This window comes from Diceros bicornis, chromosome 3 (assembly GCF_020826845.1).
Source record: "Diceros bicornis minor isolate mBicDic1 chromosome 3, mDicBic1.mat.cur, whole genome shotgun sequence".
Classification (NCBI taxonomy): domain Eukaryota; kingdom Metazoa; phylum Chordata; class Mammalia; order Perissodactyla; family Rhinocerotidae; genus Diceros; species Diceros bicornis.
In genome coordinates this window covers 95,050,619-95,076,300 of record NC_080742.1, presented here as the reverse complement: position 1 = coordinate 95,076,300, position 25,682 = coordinate 95,050,619, and the positions used below count along the sequence as shown (strand labels likewise).

The following is a 25,682-nucleotide window of genomic DNA, read 5'->3' as shown; positions in this document are numbered from 1 at the left end:
CAAAATAAAAAGGTGATCTTACCTGCAAAGTATATCTGTTTTTGAAGCAGTTTGTTACCAGTTCTCCTTTAGACAGTTGATATAACCATGTCAATTTCCTGCCACTGTGACGGCTGGCATAAAAAGCTGTGAACCGCTGATAACTACGTTCCAGCTGGATAAAAGGAGAACATTATGTGAAATATATATCTCACTATATTCTATATTCAGCATTTCTAAATAAAGTACACTGCTCCAAATTTACAGTACAAAATGCTTAATAAAATACTTCTACTTTTAGATGTTTGACTCTCTTGCAAAGCACATTAAGCATTTGAAGGTACCATCAAAAAAGGTTAAGTAGGTATCCTCATATGTTCATCACAGAACTAATTAGGTTCTATCTTCTAAGGGGAAATAAACATGAAATGGACATGCTCTGTTGAGCTGCGACAGAAGTAGCCAACCTTTAGATGTCCTATCGTGCCCCACTGCACATGACCCTGCCACAGCACTGCCAGTTGAATGTCACATGGCCGACCAGCAGGAAGGCCGTCTGCAGACACCATCTGGGTTAGTGGTGAAGGCTGTCCCTTCTCATCTCTACTCAACACTCACGGAGCAGAAGACAAACTGCCCTTACCTCTGACGGCAAAGCAAACGTGCAGGACTGCTGGAACGGCCACGATCCGGAGCTCAGGACTTGAATACTAAAATCCACTGCGGGAGCGGAGGAATGAGAATCCAGGAATACATTTAATTAGTCTTATAAACTGAAAAATGCCACCATTTCAGATAAATGTGGATTGCTTTTTATTAAGAGAAAACATATTAAATGAAAAATGTTGCTTCAATATAAAACTAAGGATTGAACATATTTAATTTCAATTAAATTATTTTATTCAATTAAAATTAGTAAAGGGTAAAAGAGCCAGAAATTGTTTTCCTCCAAAGAATGCCAGTTTTTCACTCCACTTCTAACTCAGAATTATGACATCAGATGCCTGTTCTGCTTCCTTTACTTTAGTTTTCTGCCATGAATAACTTGTCCCCCGAGGCACCTGAGCTCACCAGGCACAACAGCATTAGAGCCCCAAGCCAAGAAGACGAACATGCCCAGAGTAAACGGCTTCAGGATGCTTTGTGTAGCAGTTACTACTATGAGCAGACACACACACTATACACATACACGTGGTATACATATAACCTACACATTCTAACAACAACTTCGTCATCATAGATAGATGATTGTAAGTCCACTGGCACAAGTGTCAAGTTTGACTACAGAACAGTTCTTTCAATTTGGGAAAAATGAAATTTCCATCTTTCATATAAAAAGACCATATTACCATATGATGCTATCAGCAGAATCTGCCATCCCACTACTGCAGCAAGACCTTACAACAGGAGCCCAGCTGCCCTCCTGCAAATGAGTCCCAGCCCCCAGCCTGTGCCAATCCCCAACACCAATCTGAAGCCAGGAGGCCTTTAGTTAGTTTCACTCTGTTATCTACACAGCCAAGTCAGTTTCTTATCATTACAAAAACTGCTAGAATGGCTCCAAACTAAGGTTAAAAAAATTAAAAACTACACTGTGTGTGGAGCCCCGAGTTGGCAGATGCCCAGGGTGGGGCGGCCACTCAGCAAGCAGAAAAAGTCAGGGTTCAGAACCTGGATGCAAGCCACCGGCTCGGCCCCTCCAACTCCTACCCGGCTGTGCTCAGCAGCGGGTCCCCCGGCAAAGGCTGACATGCTTCTGCGGCTGCCACCTCCAACCGGGGTTCAGGAGGAGCTTCTGTTTGTCCGTCCTTGAACTCCTGATAGAGCATGCACCACCCTTAATATTTCTCACTTGCTACCCAGCGCTGACTTCTCCAAGAATGTGCCTGTAAAAATGACTTGTCAACAGGTGGGTACTCACGGTCCAGTGGCTCTGAATTTGTCAGGTGCTTTTTGAACTGTTCATTCAAATCTTTGCTCACACCAATGTCTTGAAACATCCGCTGAAGTTTAGAGGTATACTCAAAACCACAAGCTTGCTGAAATGAACCCAGAAAACTGTCTTAGGAATTTCTACGGAAATATAAATGTATATAAGAGAATCTGATAGAAATCACAGTACATGACACATGCTTAATTAATTGTATGAAACACCTACTAAAGGTAGTAACATTTAACTGGATCTCATGGTTTAACTGTGCAAGGATTAAAATTATCAAAAATAATACAGCTATAAACTAAATAGTTAAGTCTTTATACCCACAATAACTATCATTCAAACATCTAAGAACAAGGATTTCTGACACCATGGTAGAATACAAAAGTGATATAATTTTTTTGTCTCTTATCCACTACTATAGACTGAACTACGTCCCCCAAACTCATATGTTGATGCTCTAACCCCCAACGTGATGTTGCGTGGAGGTGGGGCCTCAGGGAGATGAAGTCATGAGGGTGGGGCCCTCCTGGGATTAGTGCTGTCGTAAGAAGAGACCAGAGAGTTTGCTCTCTTTCCCCACCACGTGAGGACACAGCAAAAAGGCAGCCATGGGTGAGTGGAGAAGAGAGCGCACCAGAGACTGAACTGGCCGGCACCTTGAACTTGGCCTGCCCGCCTCCAGAACTGTGAGAATAAAGTTCTGCTGTTTAAGCTGCCCAGTCTATGGTGTCTTGTTATGGCAGCCTGAGCAGAATAAAACACCCACATAACTATAGTTTCAGGTCAAACTGAAATGCTCTAAGACATATAACAGCACTCGAAGGGCCAGCAAGCACTGAAACGAATGCAGGCTAAGTGCAGAGGTGGCTGAATAGAGAAAGAACGACTCAGCAGCAAAGCAACCCGGATGCTTCCTGCCCTCCTGTAGATACAGGGCTATAGACAGCTAACCAAACCCAGAGCAAAACAACACACCCAACCAACTCTAGGCCAACAAAATGTGAGTACGGGCCGAGCCACTCTGAGCAATTCTGATGGGTGAAGACAGAGCTGAGGCCAAAGGTGTGGGAGCCAGGAGAGGATGCTCGGATGGTGAGCACAGCACAGCCAGGCCTAGATGGAACAGGAGGGCCCCAGAGAGTGGTGCGGAGGCGTGGGGAAAGCACTTGAGGCCGGAGGAGAGAAGACCTGGACTGTCACAACACCTGTGGCAGGTTCTCAGTGGCGGAGCAGCAGAGCCCACACCATACAAACTCCTTGTTATCTACTGACGAACAGCTTTGTCCAACTGATGACCTGGAGAAGCTAAGAACTTTAATCACGACTTAAAAATTGAATTTTCCAGGAAAAGATTAAATTTACCTTTAATTTAGAGATCATGCTTGCTTCTGCATCGTCACTGGCACTGTTCTGATGTACGAGTCTTTTGGCCAGCATCTTGGCGTAGAACTTCTGAAACACGTCTTTATCCTCTATGTACTTGAAGACAACCATCTAGCAAAGGCACCAAGAGAGCACACATAAAGCACTTACAAGCCGACTGTCACTGAACACACACCAGAAACCAACATGTGTGCTTTGTTTCACTGGCCCTGTATGCCAACATATATAATGGCAAGAAACACCACCCCACAGTCTTTAAAGTAAATATTTTCATTAATCCTTTAAATCACATTAAGTTAGTGCAGACTTAGAACTAATGAGGCAGGTACAAATGCTAAAATTAGTGACTCAATTTAGGGAGTAAAATCATAGATTCGAAATAAAATAAATGATCCTACTACTTCTCATTTTTCGGATGCCTTATATAAATAACCTTAAAACAACTTGTCAGATACAAGGCTACGGAAAACTGATGTGATTACTAAGCACCTTACCACTTGATTGAGCGTATCTTCTAGTTCTGCTTCTTCTGGGTTCTTGGAACTGAAATTTTTAAAAAAGAAATAGTGTTTTAAAACAAATCAGCAAAAATTTAACCAACAAGCACCGTTTAGCCAAACTATCATATCAGAACGTGGTTCTGAACATTCAAATGATCAGTTCTCTTTAGATTAATAAGTATGTGGGAAGAGGGAAGGTTAACTTTTCTTACTACGGCAGTTTGGCAATCTTATACTACGACTACCACGGAAGAAGAGACCATGAAATAATCACGTAGACTATCCAAGATGAAACGCAACAGCAGATATTTATTAAAAGTTCCCCAAAACATTCCAAATCAAGTTTTCCTTTAAGAGAATCTATTTAAATATATGTAAATGAGCTTCACTTTTCTAATAGCTTTCTACAATATGCTTTAACTTTGAAAAAATAAAAAAGCATATAGTTTCCTTTTAATGGCTTAATAATTAAGGATAATAAGAGGGTTTACACTACTACTACAGTGTTGCCTTCTGTGTAGCTATGTCTACAAATCAGATGGCTGTCCTTCAACAACAGACTCATTCATTCTGTTCTGTGAACAAACATTAATTGAAAGGTGATTTCAGGGTAAACGAATTTCTTAAGGAATATTTACTACAAGAGTCCTTCACAAGTAAGACCCCTATAAATTCCTATCAAATGATCCAGCCACCAAACAAGCTCTGAAGACGTGCTTCTACTCAAGAATAGTTGGCTCGCGAAACCCAATCCTACTCTCCACACCGATAGGTCAGGGTAGTTTCTCTTTCCTGACCCAGTTTAACTTGGTGCCTGCTCGACTCCAGCCACTAACACGTGCTCATGAAGCAATGCTTTAGAGCTGTCCGCCATTCAGTCTGCTTCAGCAGCCTTACTTGAGCAATGATATATCAAGAGACTTGATGAGGGCCATTTATGAAAAGCCAATGGATAAAAAAGACACTATGTGTTCTGCCAAACAAACTGAAGCCCTACTAGAGTACCTCCATATTTAAAATACTGAAAATTTTCATATTACACAGCGTAAAAAACTGAAAACAGGCCAGAAGAGGTATTCCAATTGAAAGTCCATTTTCATTCCTGGAACGAATACATTAGAGGATCTGAGTGGCATCGCTAAATTACACGTTAGACCAGCATTGCAATGAATAGAAAAAAACACTCAACTCCCATTGGCCTTGGGCAAATGGCTTTCTGGCAAAGTTAAGAGAGATGGCTATCGACCTCTGATCAAATGTTTTCCCATGTCCATCAAGAAGACCACATCGTGTTCATATAGTTCTCTGTTAATACAATAAATTACAAGCCATCCTTACATTCCTAGAAAGGTAAACTCTGTTCTGGAGAATTATTCTTTAGTTCACTGATAAATTTAGTTTCCTAACATTCTACTTAAGATTTCCACAACTCTATTCTAATTCAAGGATTTCTTTTTTTTTTTTTTTTCGGTGAGGAAGATTAGCCTTGAGCTAACATCTGTTGCCAATCCTCCTCTTTTTGCTAAGGAAGATTGACCCTGGGCTAACATCCATGCCCATCTTCCTCTATTTTATATGTGGGATGCCTGCCACAGCGTGGCTTGATAAGTGGTGAGTAGGTCCGTGCCTGGGATCCGAACCCGTGAACCCCAGGCTGCCAAAGCAGAGCATGTGAACTTAACCATTATACCACCGGGCCAGCCCCCACAGCTCTATTCTAAGTGAGACTTGTCTGTAGTCTTTTTCTTGGTATGTGTAGGTCTTCTTGGTCGTTTTCATAATGGGGTTATGCAAGCCTTAGAGAACTGTGTAAAATATAATTTATTATTATTAAAGCCAGTGTAATTTGGGGGCGTAGAAACCACTGCAATGTTTGCTGATGTGACATCTGGAATAGTACAGTAAGCCCTGAGCATTTCTCAACTGAGAGAAGCTGTTCAAGGAGAGAAGGCGAGGAAAACCACAACAAACACACAAACAAAAAAAACTACAACTTCAAAAAACACGACCCAGAGGAGAGAACCATATCAGATGATGCTGCCTCTAGCTCTTAACACACACATGTTTATTAGGAAAAATTTGTTGAGAAATAAGATGTTTAAAGATATAAAGAACAGGGGCCGGCCCCGTGGCTTAGCGGTTAAGTGTGCGCGCTCTGCTGCTGGCGGCCCGGGTTCGGATCCCGGCGCGCACCGACGCACTGCTTGTCCGGCCATGCTGAGGCCGTGTCTCACATACAGCAACTAGAAGGATGTGCAGCTATGACATACAACTATCTACTGGGGCTTTGGGGCAAAAAAAAGAGGAGGAGGATTGGCAATAGATGTTAGCTCAGAGCCGGTCTTCCTCAGCAAAAAGAGGAGGATTAGCACGGATGTTAGCTCAGGGCTGATCTTCCTCACAAAAAAAAAAAAAAAAGATATAAAGAATATGAAATAGCAATAAAACAAACTCATCAAATGAAGATAAAGGTCAAAAGTACACAGAGTAATGAAAGTACTGCAGTACATGGAGAGTCAGTGAAAGACACAGCCAGTGGGAGCTACTGCAGCAGATTTTCAGCTGGAAAAAAAATTAGGGTAGGCCAGTAGACAAGGGCAACCAGAGCAGAAGAGAAAAGATCACTTTCTGCTGGCGTCTCCACCTCGTGACAAGCAGTCTGACCCATCCAACGGAACTTTTTTTAGCTAACTAAAAGAGTCACGCTGCCTGCAGTTCTTAAAGACATTAGTAACGTAAGAAAACAATGAACTGGGCATATAACATGAAGTATCTTTTAGGAAGAAAAAGAAGGTATATTATATTTAAAGCATTTTCTCAAAAGGCACAAAAATTACAATTTAATGTATGTAACATGCAATTAATTTCTCATATAACAACTGAGATTTTAAACAGGTTTACTATGAAAAAACACAAAGTCACTAATACCTCTTCTTCAACAAGGAGTCACAGTATCGAGCCAGCAACTCAGGGGATTTACTGGACGACTGAGCCATTTTGGTAACTGCATTGTTGTTTATGAAGCGACCACAAGCCTGTGGATCACATAAAATACAGTCAGAGGACAACGAGCTCTCCAAGGATCCCACAGGAAAGCCACAGTGCTAACACACCCACCTTGTCAAGCGCAGCCACGAAGCCAGCATCATTGTTGAATGCTGACATTACCAGCGCATTGTATTTCTTATGAACATCCAACACTGTCTGTACATACATTTTGGGGTCCTTAAGTAGGGGAAGAACAGAAATAAAAGATGGTTACTGTGGATTAAATTGTATATTAATGTTACTATAAAATATTCCAGAAGGTTTAGATACTTCTTCAAAGAAGTTAATGAATGAGATCAAGAAATAGTTTTGGTTTCATCATCAAAACACAAAGGACATTTTGTTTATAGATATAATAAAATACATTGTCCGCACTCAAAATTAAATAATGATTTCAAGGTTGTATGAAAAAAAGTGATTTTTCAAATTATTTGAAAACTCAAAGGGCTCATAGAAAACAATTTTCAAAGTGACAGCTTTGCTTAGCCAACTTTTGTTACTGTTAAAAATTCAAATTCTAGATTTTGTTTTGTCTGGGAAAACCAATCAGCTGGTAAGATCAGTAATCAGCCAGTTATCTAGAACTTAACTGGGCAGGCAATGCAAGAAAAACCTAGGGTTTAGGCCTGAGGAGACTCGGGCAAGGGGCAGGGGTGGGTCACACACGGCTGTGAGGGTCTGATCAGCCCACCTGAGCAAGTAAGAAGACTCGTGTGGACAACAAAGGGAGCTAACACGGGAAAGGCCAGGGTCTGGGCCACAGCAGAGCACTGGGGCAGGCAACTGGGAGCTGCTGGATAAAGGAACAACATAACGGAGTGAGACATAAACATCAGCCACAGGAGAGGCTTCCAGAGCGATGCAGAGGAAGACAGTAAGGACGGCGGACAAAGGAGACAGACCTGAGGACTAATAAGAAAAGAATGGCTGCTGCAGAGGACTCACTGCACCCCAGACGGTGCTGAGCCCTGCACGAGGGCTGTCACCATCACACTGTGAGGTCGGTGCTGCTGCCATTCCCACTGTACAGGTGAAGAAACTAAGTCAGAGGCCAAGGGCTGAAGTGGTGGCAGAGTCAGGCCTGAACCCAGGCAGCCCGAGTCCCAGTTCAGTGTCTCCTCTACAGCTTTGAAAAGGGAAAAGCCTCAGGTGACAGCTCAGGAAGACACACGTGAGGCAAGCTGACCCACTGAGCCCGTGAGCGCTGGCTCTATGACAGACACAGCACCAGCGGGAGGGTGTCACTTCACAAATGGCAGCCTGAGTGCAGGGAGCTGAAATGGTTTGCCCAATGTTTCCAAATTCTTGATGGATATTAAGCCCCAGGATTCCGGAATGAGAAACCAGAATTCTCCAAATTCTAATTATTCTGCATTTTGGTAACACTTTATTTACTTGTTTTTAAATAATAACGAGTAACCATTAAGAGTGAACCATTTTTCTATGATAGAGTTATACTAAGAGTTTCAGAGGTTTTCTGTAAAAAAAAAAAAAAAATATATATATATATAAAAAAATGCAAGATTTATTATTATTAAGAACAAATATATTGTGACAAGGTTACAATTTAGTAACATGTGAAGTGGCCTCTACCTGACACAGACACTTGATAACAGCAACATTAACAGGAAACCTAACACAAAATAAATGCCAAATAAAAATCACTTAAAACATTGAAAGCTAATACCACATATATTTAATATTTAAAAATTATCTATCTTAAAATGTTACACACAGCATGAACTGCCCCATCAGATAATTTTGCTCTGTTTCACGATAACTATTCCAGATGAAGAAAAATGCCTTCCATCTTGCATTGAAATGGTCTCGTTCCTCAGAGCACATCCAAAAGCATCTTCCAGTCGGCATACATCTACTTCATAGAAACTCGTTTTTTTTTTAATAATGAAAACATTGTCTGCTTGGCTTAATTTTGGTTTTGCCATTGAAATCAACAGTGCTTTTGCCAACTGAGATTTCAGATCGCTTTCTGATATCATGTCAAATTATTTCACAATATATTTTTCTCTTTGCATTTCTATTGTTAAAGTATTTACAAAGAACTTTAGCCTACAGCGAGAATCCAAACACTGGAAAATGACAGCAAACATTATTGGGTAGTATTTGAATAAGGTAACTTTCAACATTAACTGCATTACAAAGAATCACATGTCAAAATTGCCAATTTAAGGACTGGCTTTGCTTCCAAAACTTGCTATTTTTTGGAACACCACTATTCACAGGATTTATATAAAGTATATTATCTATATAAACATATCAGTATTTATTTTATCTGCAAGAATGACTCACCCCGAGCAGCAGAGAGTTAACTTGGCATCACCTACAAAGGGACTGATAAGATTGCACTTTCTCTACCACCTGCTCTGGTCCTGGTTCCAGAGACAACGACCTTAACCTTGGACTCCCAGCGTCAGCACCTCCTGCCCTTGCTTTGGACTGTCATCAATGGATTCCTTTGAATCAAGAATGTTGGTGTTGACTATTAGGCTTGCTTATAATGCTTTTCCCTGTTTTTTTTTGATTTCTTGACCGATTTTTCTCAGATTCAGAATTTGGAAAAACATAAAAGTCCCAAGAAATGCCAGGAAGGAATTCCCCACAGAAAGACAAATCTTCCCTAAGGCCACAGAAGTCCTCAGATTCCAATTCCAAAATTCTTTCTACTACAGGAAAAGACCCAACCAGGAGTCCGGCTGGTAAGAAGTGAGGGTCTGAATGAAACCCACTAAAGGAAGAGTGTGCTAAAGCACTAAGCCTTGGAAATCTGAATTTAGCATTTCACATCCAGAGAGAAACCACTTAGGAACCTGGCAAGGGCAGATGGAGACAGGCACACACCGGAATAATACAGAGGAGAGAATTTTAAGGAAGGAGTAGCCAGCAGTGCCAAATAGAAAAAAGATGTTCAAAAGATGAGAAGCAATCAAAAGGTAAATGATGATCTTGAGGAGGTATTTCAGAGGGCACCAGACTGCAGGGTTATAAACGCAACAGAGGTAAGGAGACAGAAAAGATCAGCTGGATAAAATGCATGTTTTTTAAGAAAACGAAGATCTGTGAATCTTTGACATTTAAAAAAAACGAAGAGTAGTAATTGGTTTGATTCATGACCATCTGTTTTATTCAACAGTACAGGAGAGCTCTTTGCATGTAAGAAACCCGACACCTCTCAGGGCTTGTCCCTGAGGGATCTCATCCAACTCCTACATGACTTCGGTCGTCGTTATGATGTCAATGACTGTCACATTTATCTCTGGACCAGACCAGACTTCTCCTAACTTAGCTCACACAACCTGCCCTTGGATGCTCATGGGATCCCTAAACTCTGTATGTCAGGGCTGACCTGTTCTCCTCCAGGACCCTGCTTCTCTTCTGATCACTCTTTCTCCTTTTCTTTCCATGTTTTATTGTAAAAAAAAGAAATTCAACTATTACAAAGAACAGTAAAATCCAGCCCATGAAGTCATCATCCAGCTTCAACAATTATCAAATACAAAACCTGTCCGTTACCGAGTCTAACTCTCTAATGCTTTTTTTTTCCTCCATCCCAGCCACAATCAAGCCCACGACATTTCCCATCTGAACCACTATAACAAACCCAACTGGAATACTCACAACAACTCTTCTTCTTTTCAATACAATTTCCACACCGTAGCGATTTCTTAAAAAATAAAAACCTGATCTTGTCAGTTTCATGCTCATTGTAACCTTGCCTGGTTTCCTCTTGCCCTCAGGACTAAGGCAATATCATTATCATGGCTCCCAAGGTCTCCCATGGTCTGGCCAGCCCAGTCCTACCCTTTCAGTTTGACCTTGTGCCACTTCCCCTCTTCTCAAGTCACACCAGACTTCTTGTTTCTTAGAATGGGTCGTGTTGACACCCCAAGGGTCTTTGCTCTGTCTAGGATCCCCCTTTGCCTAGTTAGCTCTAACTCTTCTATCGGTCTCAAATATCTTCTCAGGGAACGTCCCTGAACTTCCAGGACAGGCTAGGCCTCCCTGCCTCTACAACGCCCAAACCTCACTGGAGTGCTATCACACTGCCAGTTAGCCTTTCTTCTGGACCTAAGCTCAAAGAAGCCTGCTGGGGCTGTGTCTACCTTGCTCACTACTGCTGTACTTCTTAGCACCCAGTGTAGCAGCATTCATCAACTATTTCTTAAATGGCTAAATCAGAAACGTAATCATAATCATAACTGAATTATTCCCTTTTATTCCATACATTTCCACTAAAAGGATAATTCTAAAGACCAATTTCACAAAGAGAAACTACCCGTTAGGAGCCTCACCTAACTCCCACTTTATGTCATCCTAACTTAAAACAGTAAAGCACATACAGCAGATGAAAGGTCTGAGGATACTAACTCATGGAGAGCTAGTATATACTAGATACAATTTCTCAGGATCACTTGTGGCCTGAAGTGGTATTGTAACATTGTCAAAAGAGGCTCGAGGGAGCACCTTCACTATTTCATGAATATAAGTTAGTGACTCTCCAAGCCAGTAACAGATCCGACCAGTCCTTGGAACCCTGCTCTCATCTAGAAAAACCTCTGAGGCACATTCAGCACCCATATCTTTCGTCCAGCCGGGACGAAAGAAAGCAGCTCCATTACAGGAGCTTTAACAGAGTTCTTTGAGGACAGCCAGTCACCATCACAGGGCACACAGGCCCTTGCTTGATACTGTCGATGTCCTTAACCTGAGATAATTTTTCTTTGAGAAGAAGGAAAGGGAAAGATACGAAGTCTCATTAATTAACAAAAACACACCATGCAATTATTTGGGGGCAGTATATAATTCTTCTTCCCCATAAACATTAGCACTTGGTCTTTGGTGTAACATTATCTATAACCACAGAAGACACGGAGAAGCAAAAGTTTCAGAAAAAGAACAATCACAAACCACTAACTACAGAGAGAATCACGTAACACTTGGTCAGCATACAGACTACCCCCTTGACAATTACCTGGGGAAATCTGGACCCTAGACTGGCTCCCCAGCACTCAGCTCGTTTCTGAAGGCCTCCCTCCACTGCCTGAATGTGTGTGCTCAGGGAGTAAAATTAATCTTGATAATAACTAATGGGCAAAAAAAAAAAGGAGAGGACCCAAAAGCTGAGGGACGAATGGGAGGCCTCAAAAATCTTTTAGTAAAATAGTCTCGCATTTTCTTAATGGGCTTTTTCTACTCCATCATCTAACCTCTTTAGAGGTTCTCAGTTCTTCTGAGAGTGGTTTCAAGCTTAAAATACCAAGACAAAAACGCCTAGCCGTTTAACCAGTGCTCTCTACTCTCATCACTGTAACCTCTGTCCACCTGCCACTTTTTGCTTCATTTATATTTATCTGTGATCCTGACTCTGAGTCCAGATCATAATCAATAAATCTCTAATCTCACCATTACCTTTGGATTCTAAAAATTCTACAAATTCCTGGTCTCAGTTATGTAACTGGGGGCTTTCACCTTTGACCCTGGCCCTCATCACCCTTGGCTTTCCCTTGTTCTGGCTCACACCTACATTTTCCTTCAGTCCAAGGTGGGGCTGGAGTCCCTGTATCAGCCCCTTGGTATCACTCTGTCACTGCTGAGGCTCTAAGTTGACTAGATTCAGGCGCAGAGTGATCAGAGGTGAAAATATTAAATTTTGGAAGTGGAACTAAGACTTGTCAGGAAAAAATGTGTCTCTAAGAGGAAGAATGATGTTTCAGAAAGTAACAATTACATGAGTTCAGAAACAGGAGCAGTGTAGAGAGAAGATAAGAGCTGGGTGGGACTGCGTATCAAGAAGGGATGCGGGGCGAGAGGGAAGTTCAGGGGCAGTCTCTAACTGGTCTGGAACCAAGCAGGGGCCACCTCAGGACTTATAAATATATGGCAAACATTAACCCAAAATTTAGTTTGATGTGGGGTATCAAGTCAGATTTGGGTAGAGAGAGGCTTCTATAACTGGTCTGCTTGTGACAAGACAAGTCTTCCCCACAGCTGAAGAAAGAAGGCACTATCCAGGACACAGAAATGAAACAATGAGTCTTTTCACAGCCTGGTTACCCTAGACTAAAAACGGACAACTGGGTATTTCTTCTTTTAGAGAAAATGTTTATTCTCTTCATCCTATGGCAAGACAGAAAATAAATTCACGAATTTAGCTATACGCTTTTAGATATAAATTTAAAATGTAAAACCAATTTACATTGTATATATCAGTTCTTTATGTAGTTAAATTTGTTAGTTAGATTTACTGTATAAAACTGCTTCCTTTTGTCCTAAAAGACCTTCTGGATCCCTCCTCTTTCCTTCCCACATCAACTGCATCAAAACAGGTATATTTTTTTCCTTTTGTTTTTTAAAAACATGTTTTATTATGAAAAATTTTTGAACATATTCTAAATAAGAATAGTAAAATCAACCCCCATAATCAACCACCCAGTTTCAAGGGCTAGCCTATAGCCATAATAGTCTCTGATTTTCTTATCCTACCCTCCTGGTATTTAAGATTTTATGGATGTGTGTTCTATCTCCTTTGACCAAACAAAGCCAGGTTAGACTCCAAATGAAAGGTCCCTAGCTGATTTTATCACTGCGTGGATAATTTTCCTCTATCACCATCAACCACAGAATGGTGGAGTTAGGAGTAAGTTATCTAAGCATTTCACTCCAGAAGAAAAAGGGAATCTGAGATGTATATAAACTAAACCTAAATCTGGCAGAAGCACCCAGCACTGCGTTACACTGTTCATTCTGGTGTAAGTTCATATAAAATTGAGTTCTTATAATTATTACTAACTCCACTTCTCAATCCAAACCATAGAACTTTTTCATAATTCTGAGAAGGTCCTAGATTCAACCTTTAGTCTTATACCAAATAATATGCTTGTCAGTTACTTGATTTTATTTCTGCCTATAAAATCCTCCATTTTAAGTGCTCCCTTTTATAAGCACTATCATCCCCAATCCTGAGCCAGCAGCCCCTGAAAATGCCTCCTCCCGTTTGAGTCCACGATTTCCCTCAAAGCCGCAATGCACTTGCACAACTTTGTTCCCCAGTCCATCTCCACAGCCCAACACCCCCGTTAGACCAACAGCACTGCTGGACATCAAAGTACCCAGAAGCCCACTCCTGTTGGATTACATTTCAGCTCCAGTCAGACTGCGGTTACTAAATCCAGATATGGTTTCAAAGAGGACTCTGTGTTTATCTGTTGCCATGTCTGCCCTGAAGACAGAGAGTAATAGGACATTCTCTTATAACCTGATTTATGTTCATTTATGAAGCCCTCTCTGTAGAGAAGCACAATAGCACCCAGATTGTTGTGGAATCACGTGTTAATTAGAAATTCAACATGGAACGAACTGTATCGTCAAGCATTCATTAGCAAGTACTTACAAGTCTGCAGTGACTCTTTTCCTCAACGTTGACATTTTGCTATAAGCTGGTGTCAAGGGAAACGATAAAGCCACCCAATGACTTGATATTGTATTTACTTGTAAGTGGAGCATTGATGACTATCCACATTACTGATGTTCTCTTTAGAATGGGTCACCAGGGAAAGTAGTTCCAGTTCCGAATGCCAATAAAGGTATTCTTCTGAGTTACAGGCTTACTCTTTGTGATCACTATGAATCAAGGAGCTGACTGTCTTTACTGGCAAGCTCTCTGCGCTGACTGAGAAAAATTGGAGGCAAATTTGTGACTCACTTCTAACAAGAGCACTAAGCTTCACTGCCGGCACTTGGAGCACTATCTTACACTTGGCTTCGTTTGTGTCTCCTGCCCTTATTTTGCTACTCTCTGTTTTATTTCATTCATCCTATTGTCTTTTACATATTGTGTAAGCAGCTCCAAATCCTGCTGGGAACAATGAGGAGTATATTAAAACATAGGCATACTGAGACCCTATTCTATACAGGGCATTGTGCTAAGCTCTGAGGAAACAAAGATGGATCAAGCCATCCTTGCAGAAGACATTTATTTCAAAGGGGTGATTAGAAAGGCTTCACGGAAGAAATGGCATTTGAACTGGGTTTTGAAAGATAAACAGGTGTTTATTATGTAGGAAAAAAAAGGAACGTATCTGAGCAGAGAGAAGAACTAGGAAGGTACAGCAAGACATATTTAAGGAACAGTGAGCATCCCAGTTTAGATGATGGATAAAATGAGGACAAAGAGGAATGGAAGACACAACTGGAAAGGAGATGGTGGCCACTGAGCAGATGGCTCTTCCTCTTCACCATCATAATTACCGTCACCATCATCAATGAATAATTGTAGTTGCCTAAGATGCTAGCACTAAAACTATAAAGAATATAAAGCTATAATGAGGTGTTAGCTTTACTCTCAAGGGATTTACAATCAACAGTGGAGTGACAGGACACACAGAAGTTATACACAAATATAAAGTGGCATATGAAAGATTTTTATAAATGCCATAGGGTTTAGGACGGGAGTACAATCACTGAGGGCTGGAATAGTTAGTGGAGAGCTCTCTTGAGAAAAGAGGATTTGAGCTGGCCTTAAAAACAGGTCAAAGCAGCAGAAAGCAGGGAGGACTGCATCACAGGCAGAGATGAGGCATGAATATAAGCAAGGATGTGTATTTGGGACGAAGGAGGATAGAACAATTTCACTAGAAGACGAGGCTCATGAAAATGGGGACAAATCAGAAGAGGATTTTGATACAATATTGGAGATTTATTATTGTAGGGAAGAGGTTTTATTTTGCTTTCTTTAAAACAGAGAATAAAGAATGTGGAGTAAAATTGTTAATGCATTAAGTAGTATTTTTGAAAGACTAAACTGCTAAGCATTATGAAGGATGAACAGGAATGGGAGAGTCAGAAGACTGGGAAACAAAGTTATGGGGCGCGGATTAAGATGGCAGCACTGGGACTGGACAGAAAAGGCTTGGAGAACCAAGGAAAGCGGCATGTCCACAGTCTACTCATCAGAGGGGACACAGTGGAGGCAACACGCTGCTGAGGCGGGGCTCACAGGCGGGCTGCCTGCTGGTCCGAGAGGACTCGGGCTGCATCCAGACTCAGCAGATTACACCACATTAGATTACTAATGTTGCCATGGGCAAGGGATGAAGGCAGGGTGGCACATACTACACAGCTGCCAACTCTGTGCTAAGGAACGGAGGAGGGAAGATGTGAGTTTTAAAATGGACCTGCAATACAGTCACTAAACTAGGCAGACGAGGTCATGGAGATGTGATGAGAAGACAAAGGTGAGGCATTTCAATTCGGAATGCTTGACATCAAGTCGATCACAGGAATGCCATAAACGCTTGCTGACTGAATGAAAACGATGATTCCAATTTCATCTGCAACATTTGTTGGCCCTTTGAGTTATAACACCAGCCAGCATCCTGCGGCTAGTTGCTTTGGTAGGTTAAAACATACTGAGAACCTAGCACAAGGCCAGCCACACCATGGGCTTCAATCTTTTTAAACGAACACCTGAAGGTAAGGGCTCTGCTTTCAAGATGCTGCTCCCTAAGACCTAAGTGGATGGGGCCCATCCTCCTCCTATATTTTAATACTGATTATTTTTCTACAAAACAGTTACTATATTGCCAATGACTGAACACATTTATAGTGCTTTGTCCCATCTATGTAAGCACAAAAGATCTTTCAAATTTTTGACTTCCAAAAGAATTTTAATGCCATGTAGAACGTGACAATTTACCACGCTGCCCCCACTCTCTCTTTTCAGTCCAGAAGCCGTGTATGAGGTAACTTGCCTATGAAACAAACTTGCCTATTAAAAACTATTTATCTGATCCTTCCCTCAGCTCTAAACCAGTTTTAAATCCATCCTTGAGTATTTCTTTGTGTACAAGGTTCCCGAAGTTCTTCTGGTGCCCCAGCGCAATCGTGCAGCACATCAGTTAAGCATGAATGTCCTAAAGGCTGGGGAGATCTCTTCCGAACACGCTGGAATCCTGCACCACGGTGGGGAGGATGGACCCACACTGAGCCGCTTCAGCGCATTCAGCCTGACACCTTCCAGGATTCTGAGAGGAGCCCTGATCCCGACTCCATCCCTGGGGTGTTCACTGGCCTGGGTGTCGGGGCAGGTACAAGAAACAGCACACCTGAAAACAGCACGTGTGTGAAGGGCTCTCTTTCAGTTACACCTCACGGAGGAGGACTGCCAATTCTTATTCAGGGAAAGAGAAGGAGACACCATGAGGGCGATTCCCCTTGCTCCAGCTATAGAAGCCTTTAATTCCTCCAGGAATAGCCTTTAATTTTAAAATCTGTTTTAATTACAAAAAAAAGTCTTAAGAAAATTCTTAAATAGATTTTGAAGTTTCTAACACAAAAAATATTACTAGAATCACATTATAGGCCTGGCCCTGTGCCTTGGCGGTTAAGCGCGCGTGCTCTGCTACTGGCGGCCCGGGTTCGGATCCCGGGCACGCACCGACGCACCACTTCTCCGGCCATGCTGAGGCTGCGTCCCACGTACAGCAACTAGAAGGAGGTGCAGTTACGACGTACAACTATCTACTGGGGCTTTGGGGAAAAAAAAGGAGGAGGATTGGCAATAGATCTTAGCTTAGGGCCAGTCTTCCTCAGCAAAAAGAGGAGGATTGGCATGGATGTTAGCTCAGGGCTGATCTTCCTCTCACACACACACAAAAAAATCACATTATAAATTTGAAACGTAATAATTTCAGTCTAGGCCAGAGTAATTAGCAATAAAACTGGTTTTCTAACCAAACTGATGGTATAAAATGGAATCATAGGACTAGATAACTTAAGAAATTTTCAGTCCTTAAAAAATCAGTTAAGCAGTGCCTTCCGTGGCATTTAATATGCTAATTATAAATGATTCTAATACACTATGATTCAACTCAATTAGGCAAAAATTTTCAAACTTTAAAAATTGTGTTCTCAAAATAATTCCACTTACAATTATGTGTAATAATTGTAATTTTTTTACTAATTCAAGCAATCTCTTTTCTCTGCTTTTTTCCCAATATTAGTGGGTTATGGAAAACCATCATGGTTTGCGTTACAATTTATCTTTTACATTTACCACATATGTGATAAAAGTTAATACCTATTTAAAATTATTTATGTTTTAGCAGCTGTATGTATTCTTTCTTACAACAGGTATTTAAGCACCTACTGTGTGCCAGGCTAAGAACTGGGGACACATGCTCTTGAGCTTCTTCAAGTTTCGTGTGCTTTCCCATCATTGGTGAACAGAGGTAGCAGGTAAAACCAGATCGGGGAAGGTTGTGCAAGACACCCACGAGTCAGATGGCACTGCAAACTTGTGAGTCAATTGAAACTTCAGAAATAAGAGAATAAACTGGAAATTCAGGAAAAAACTCCTTTTGCAGAAAATAGAAAAAGTATTTGCTTTCCTAAATAAACACTTTCCTCACAAGAACAATGATTTAAAAAACCACAGTTTCCCGAGTTCAATATAAAGTTTTTATCGAAAAAGTAATTATAAATAATAATGTATTAAAAAAGAAACTTCTGACTTTTGAAAGTTAAGGCAGATACAACACAAGTTTACTAAGCTATATATAATATTCATGGGGGAAAAACCTTGTTTTGATTTTTAAATTCATGTTTATCAGTTACATTTAAGTAATAAAAGTACTCTTTAACAGCTTAATTTCCAGTAAAATATAACTGCTGGTAAATACAGTTTATTTGTGCTATTACTGACAGATGAAGTTCCCACAAACAGAGAAATGATTTCACTTAGAAGGTAGACTTTTGCTTTAACTGGCTGTGGAAAGGTAAACGTCACATTTGAGACTCACTGACAAGTCAATCAGGCAGCTGACTGTATCCAAAAGAAAGAGAAAACAAGGTAACTGAAAATGCAATTTATAGTATTTATTTTTAATCTAACTATATTTACCTAGAACACAAGTCCCTTAAGGCCAATCTCATATCTAATATATAACGGTTTACATGAAAAAGCAAAACCTGTTCCAAAAATCTACTACTCTAATCCACGTCTGATGAAATAACAGACTCACCCACTTAACTCATTTCAAGGAAAGTGAAGTCATTTACTTGGCTCTGCTGCCCATACGGCTAAAGAGAGTTCTGAACTAACAACTGTTAAAACACCCAACATTACTGAAAAGATATCTTCATCAAGTTGGCCCCTTCTGAACAACATGTGCACATGCGTGTACATGTGTGTGCGTATCAGGCCCTTTAAAAAGGAACATTTAGTTTGGAAATAAGAAAAGTCATCAAGATGTAAGGACAATTTTAAAATCAGTTTTAAAAATTAAAATCGTGCACACTCGGACAAGCTGCAGTCATCAATGACGAGCACTTACATAACCAGATTTAATAAGCACTTTACAAGTATTATTTATTTATTTTTTTAATTTTATTTATTTATTTATTTTTCCCCCAGAGCCCCAGTAGATAGTTGTATGTCATAGTTGCACATCCTTCTAGTTGCTGTATGTGGGACGCGGCCTCAGCCTGGCCGGAGAAGCGGTGCGTCGGTGCGTGCCCGGGATCCGAACCCGGGCCGCCAGCAGCGGAGTGCGCGCACTTAACCGCTAAGCCACCGGGCCGGCCCACAAGTATTATTTATTCACAAAACCCCTATGAGGCGTCACTATCGTTATTCCATTTTTTAACAACTGACATAGTTAGGAAAAGCAAGTCAGCAACAGCATCATGCAGTGATCTGAGCCCAGACTGATGTCTGGGGTCTGCTCTCAGCCACTCCACTGTCACGGCACCGAGTGTCAGTGCTTAAGCTTACACTGAGTCCCCAGAATCCACTACTCAGCCAGCTCCCTTCCATCTGTAAGTGCAAGATTAATTATTTTATAAACCTTAAGGAGGGGGTGCACACTCCCTCTAAAAACTCATGGATATGGCAACGAGTGAGGCAGCAACCCCTACAACTAAAAGTGGAAAAGGCATCTTCCAGAGATAACTGGGAAATAAAAAATTTTAAAAACATATTAAAGATACTATTGTCAAAAATAATTAATATTAAACAATCAAATCAGAGAGATAAACAGTTTTCTGATTCAGACATAAGAACAAACTTGTGTTTAGAAACTTTTCTTCTCCATTAGTTCTCCAGACACTATCAAAATTAAAGTTCACAATAGGGACAAACTGAGAGAACTTACCTATCTCTTAGAAACACATGATACTTTCTATGTAAAATTGTTACCTGAATTATAGATAACCTAGCAGGAATATTCTACGCACCTCCTGGGGTGGGGTGGGGGTGTAGGAGAAATGTGATCCATTTCAGGGCCTTTCCAGGGCCAAGAGCCCTGTTACCTTCAGTTGGAGGGAAGGACTCAGACCAGGGCTCCTGAAAAGTGTGGGTGCCAGAGCCACATTTCTAGGAGGCTTTACCCTGTTCTCTCTATGGAAGAATCTTCTCTCTCCTAGTGCAAGGAATGTAATTGTGAGAAGAAATAAAAATAAAGAAATGACATCCTTAATGCCTAAAAAGTGCCAGAGAAAAGTCTGTGGATGTATTTACTTAACAAAAGTTTGTGAACCTTCTACCTTAAAAAGCCAAAACAAGGTTCTCTGAAAGTTCTAGTAAAAATCTTACCACTTGGATTGGTAAATGAAATGCACAACACATGTCTATAGTTCATGAGTGGTGATGGTTAGGCCCAACCAATTTTCAATTAAACAGTACTTACATTTAAAGCAGCTTCTCCACACTTTTCAATTGCTGCAAGACCCTGATTATGAATATGTGTCTCCAGAAGTTTTTTCAATTCTCCTAGGCCATCCTGGATTCTAGATACAAGATTATACATGCGACCCAAATCTGAAAGAAGAAGGTGCCACCTTTACGCACTGAAACAAACTCTGCATATCCATTCCACTAAGTATGTATCTATATTGAGATGAAAGATACCCTGAAATAAAATAACAGTGTTTTCAGACCTTAATAATCAAAAGCACTTAATTATAACCAAATATTTTGTATTTAGTATATTTAGCTGAAAGTAAAAATGAAGTTACGCTATTGTAAACATTTATTTTTCCCCTTACTATGAGAAACCATTAACAGAATAGAGAAAAAACATCTTTGTATCAGGAACTACATTTGATGTTTCCTAAAATTCTCAAGATTGAGATATTATTTATGCCTGACACATAACAGGCAAATATCTATTAAAAAAATGAATAAATTTAAGGAGTATTTATGAATCTCCATCTCAACTATACAAATGAGTCACAAAAAGCCCCAAATTCTTCATTTAATATATGTATGGCATATGGTTAATTTACAAGGACCAAAGAAGAAAAATCCTGAATCCAAACATCAATCCTGTATTGAGCTCCTAACACATCTCAGTAAAACATGAGAGGGTGGTAAGGGAAATACTTTTACCAAATACTAGCCTTCTCATCTTAAAGAATTTTCAAAAGGAAAATACTCAAGAAAAAAATCAGGCATAGAATCATTTAATGCTAAAAGTGTATGGAAGAAGTTATATTCCAAATTAAACTGAAAAGATGCTCTTCCCCCAAAGTCATACCCAAAACACTACAGAGGCCTTAAATCAATATACAGCGACGTACATACATGCTAAAGCAATTTTGAGAAGAAAATGAAAGAAAGAATTAAAGAAATGAAAGAAAGAACAACAAAGCTGGAGGTATCACACTCCCTGATTTCAAACTATACTGTAATTAATTAAAACTGTACAAAAACAGACACACAGATCAATGGAACAGAAGACAGAGCCCAGAAATAAACCCACACTTATAAGGTCAATTAATCTACGACAAAGGAGGCAAGAACATACCATGGGGAAAAGACAGTCTCTTCAATAAACGGTGTTGGGAAAACTGGACAGCCACATGCAAAAGAATGGAACTGCACCACTTTCTTATACCATACACAAAAATAAACTCAAAATGGATTAATGACTTAAATGTAAGACCTGAAACCATAAAACTCCTAGAAGAAAACACAGGCAGTAAGCTCTTTGACGTTGGTCTTAGCAATATTTTTTTTGATCTGTCTCTTTAGACAGAGGCAACAAAAGCAAAAATAAATAAATGGAACTACATCCAACTAGAAAGCTTTTGCACAGCGAAGGAAATCATCAACAGAACGAAAAGGCAACCTACCGAATGGAAGAAGATATTTGCAAATCATATATCTGATAAGGGGTTAATATCCAAGATATATAAAGAACTCATACAACTCAACATCAAAAAAATAAGCAATCCAATTAAAAAATGGGCAGAGGATTTGAACAGACATTTTTCCAAAGGAGACATACAGATGGCAAACAGACTCATGAAAAGACGCTCAACATCACTAATCCTCAGGGAAATGCAAATGAAAACTACAATGAGACATCACCTCATGCCTGTCAGAATGGCTGTTATTAAAAAGACAACAAATAACAAGTGTTGGTGAGGATGTGGAGAAAAGGGAACCCTTGTACACTGTTGGTGGGAATGTAAATTGGTGCAGCCACTATGGAAAACAGTATGGAGGTTCCATCAAAAAATTAAAAACAGAACTACCATATGATCCAGCAATTCTACTTCTGGGTATTTATCGGAAGAAAACAAAAACTTTAATTCAAAAAGATATATGTACCCCCAGGTTCACTGCAGCACTATTTACAGTAGCTAAGATATGGAAGCAACCTAAGTGTCCATCCATAGATGAATGGATAAAGAACATGTGGTATTATACATACACATAAACACACAGCCACTAAAAAGAGAGAAATCTTGCCATTTGTGACAACATGGATGGACCTAGAGGGTATTACATGAAGTGAAATACGTCAGAGAAAGACAAATATCATATTTTGCTCTTACGTGGAATCTAAAAAAACAAAACAAATGAACAAAACAAAATAGAAACAAACTCACAGGTACAAAGAACAAACTGGTGGTTCCTGGAGGGGAGGGGAGTGGTAGAACAGGCGAAAGAGGTGAAGGGGATTAAGAGGTACAAACTTCCAGTTATAAAGTAAATAAGTCATGAGGATGTAATGTACAGCATGGGGAATACAGTCAATAATACTGCGATAACTGTGTGTGGTGACAGTTACTAGACTTGTCATGGTGATCATTTTGTAATGTATATAAATGTCGAATCACTATGTTGTACACCTGAAACTAATATAATATTGAATATTAACTACACTTCAATTTAAAAAAAAGGAAACACACATGCACACTCATACATTAATCTTTTTACAAATGACTGATGTTGGTAATGCTGTCAACTCTGAGTCTAGAATTTCATGCAATTTTAAAACCGCAGATTGTAATAAATATCTACATGTTCTGAGTCTTAGTGGCTCACCTTCATTTTTGTCAGCATCCAATAAATTCTGAAATTCTGTGTGGAAAATCTCCAAGTGTTTCTCAATGAGCACTTGTTCACATTTCCTTGCTAATTCGTCTTGTGTGCTCTCATGAAGATAGACCTGAACTCTTCGTTGTTCCTCGAGCAGACGAGCCTCTGCCTATAGGAATTAATAGAAGTGAATGATTTGCATTTGTCTTTAAAGAATTGTTACATGAATAAGGGCAAATTAAACTCACAAACCTGCTCTAATAAAATATGATTAAGAAAAAAGGGAAGGGGTTCTTTGATTTTAGGGTGAATGCCAACCATATTTTAAGCAGTCACTGATGTGCTCCATTTTCTTTGCAATATATATTTCCATTTCCAAGTCCTCTTTAAGTGACTTAGCAAGGTCATCATTATTAACAGTTCAAATGTCGCAACATTTTCTTCCTTTGGATATGTGGTATTTCCCCTTTTGGAAGTAATATCCCTCTTTGACACTCTGAGAAACCTATGGATCTTCTCCTACACATGGATACCAAGAACCACTATTTTTGATTGAAAGCTACTTGAAGTCAAGAGTCACATAAATATATTCCCTGAGATGATCACATGAAAATAATTGGGGTAATTAGACTTTTCTTTAAAAAATTTTAAAGAAAAACATCATGGCCTTCTCTTGCCAATCACTGAATATGCACCTCTGAAACCTACTGGATTATTTATGCCTCTCAGTTTCTTACATTTCCCTTCAAGGAAGAGAGGAAAACAAAGATGCAATTTAACAGAGCAGCAAAATTAATAAAAGTCAGTATATTTTACAATATATCACCCGAAATATGTGTGGTATAAAGTATCACCAAGGAACCAAAGAAATTTCAATGGTAATTCCAAATTATTCAGGTGATCTGAATAAAGAGATAAAAACTGCATTTTGTATTGTAAAAATGTCAATACTCTCCAAAATGATTTTAAAATTTGATATAATTTTGGAGAAATCTAGAAGAATTCAACTGGAAGAATAAACATCCAAGAGCCAAGCAAACATAAAATGAAAAAATGACCAGGCAGGACCTGTGCTGTCATGAATTACTATCAATGGGACAACAGTTTAAACAACAGAAGTTAGAACCTTATTATACATTCTAAATAGAGTTAAATGTGGACAACAAAATAAACTTGGAAAATGTCTGCAGAATGTATCAAAAGGCCAATATCCTTAACATATAATGATCTCTGAAAAACCAGAAGTAATTAAATTATAGCATATTTTGTTAATGGAATACTATTATCCAATAAAATAAATAAGTGTAAAATATGTTAATATAGAAAATTAGTGAAAAAAAACAGGTTACAAAAAAAGCTATAGTGGGGCTGGCCCTGTGGCCCAGTGGTTAAGTTCAGCACTTGGGTTCGGTTCCTAGGCATGGATCTACACTACTTGTCAGCTGCCATGCTGTGGCGGCGACCCACATACAAAATAGAAGACGACTGGCAGAGATGTTAGCTCAGGGCGAATCTTCCTCAAGCAAAAAAAAAAAGAGGAATATTGCCAACGGATGTTAGCTCAGGGCGAATCTTCTCAGCAAAAAAAAACCCCCAAAAAACAAAAAAACCCAACAGCTTTATTCTAATTTGGTTTTACATACATCAACAGTGTCCCAAGCTTATAGGTTTATGGTATTTGTATTTTCCAAAAAGTCGACAATTAATGTGAATTTTTTTCCAGATTACAAAGTTACTTTAAAAAACAATAAGAGACCTTTACATGCTTTAACTCAGCAGTTCTAAGTTAAGAAACCGCTGCTTCATATTTAATGTTTCATTAAGCCTGACGACACCTCAAGAACAAAAGCTGATGAAATACAGGACATGCAAACCAAAAAGCATCACTTTTTCTGTTTTGTTTAAGTGACCTCTGTTTCCTGGAAGAACATAATCACCTTGGGCCACATAAGCTCATCCCTTAGAAACTCTGCTTTCTCCTACAACAAACTTTTACCCCTTCCCAGATGAAAGATAAGGCTTTGCTGTCACTGCTGAGTCATTCTCTGGGGGGCACTGTTTCCAGCTCTTGTTCTACAAACAGGAGTAGCATTCTACAGACCAGGCCTGCAGGGCCAAGAGGGGAAGGAAAAGCAAACTGGTACCTCAGTGAGTACAAAACACTCAAGGTCAGAGGGGCTTTAGTGATAGCTTATTTTATACACAGGAAAAGAAACCAAGGTCCTAGGTGCTGTGGCATTTGGTTTACGAAGGACAGCCATTTACATCTGTGTTGAAGTCAAATGAGCTCTTGATCGTCGCTATACGTGGCTCATAAACTGTATCAGAACACCAATATCAAATTTCAAATGACTAAATAAAATTAAGCAATTAAAGATTATCTCTATTAATTCTATTAGGATCAGTTCGCAGTAAAAACAAAATGAAAAGACAGACAAAAGAAGCAAATTACTGAAGTAAGGCATATTTTCAAAAGTTTTTTTTATGA

General features: G+C 39.8%; 1 protein-coding gene across 1 annotated transcript in view; it reads right to left on the bottom strand.

The window, feature by feature from the left end:
* Positions 1-25,682, bottom strand: part of CUL1 (cullin 1) — a 76,115-nt gene that overhangs the window by 9,264 nt on the left and 41,169 nt on the right. The window contains exons 7-15 of the mRNA XM_058532234.1: positions 23,201-23,363; positions 20,553-20,683; positions 6,919-7,026; positions 6,730-6,836; positions 3,796-3,844; positions 3,281-3,412; positions 1,901-2,018; positions 623-699; positions 23-154 (exon numbers count right to left, since the gene is read on the bottom strand). Coding sequence (XP_058388217.1) covers positions 23-154; positions 623-699; positions 1,901-2,018; positions 3,281-3,412; positions 3,796-3,844; positions 6,730-6,836; positions 6,919-7,026; positions 20,553-20,683; positions 23,201-23,363 — 1,017 coding nt within the window. The remainder of the gene's footprint in view (positions 1-22; positions 155-622; positions 700-1,900; positions 2,019-3,280; positions 3,413-3,795; positions 3,845-6,729; positions 6,837-6,918; positions 7,027-20,552; positions 20,684-23,200; positions 23,364-25,682) is intronic.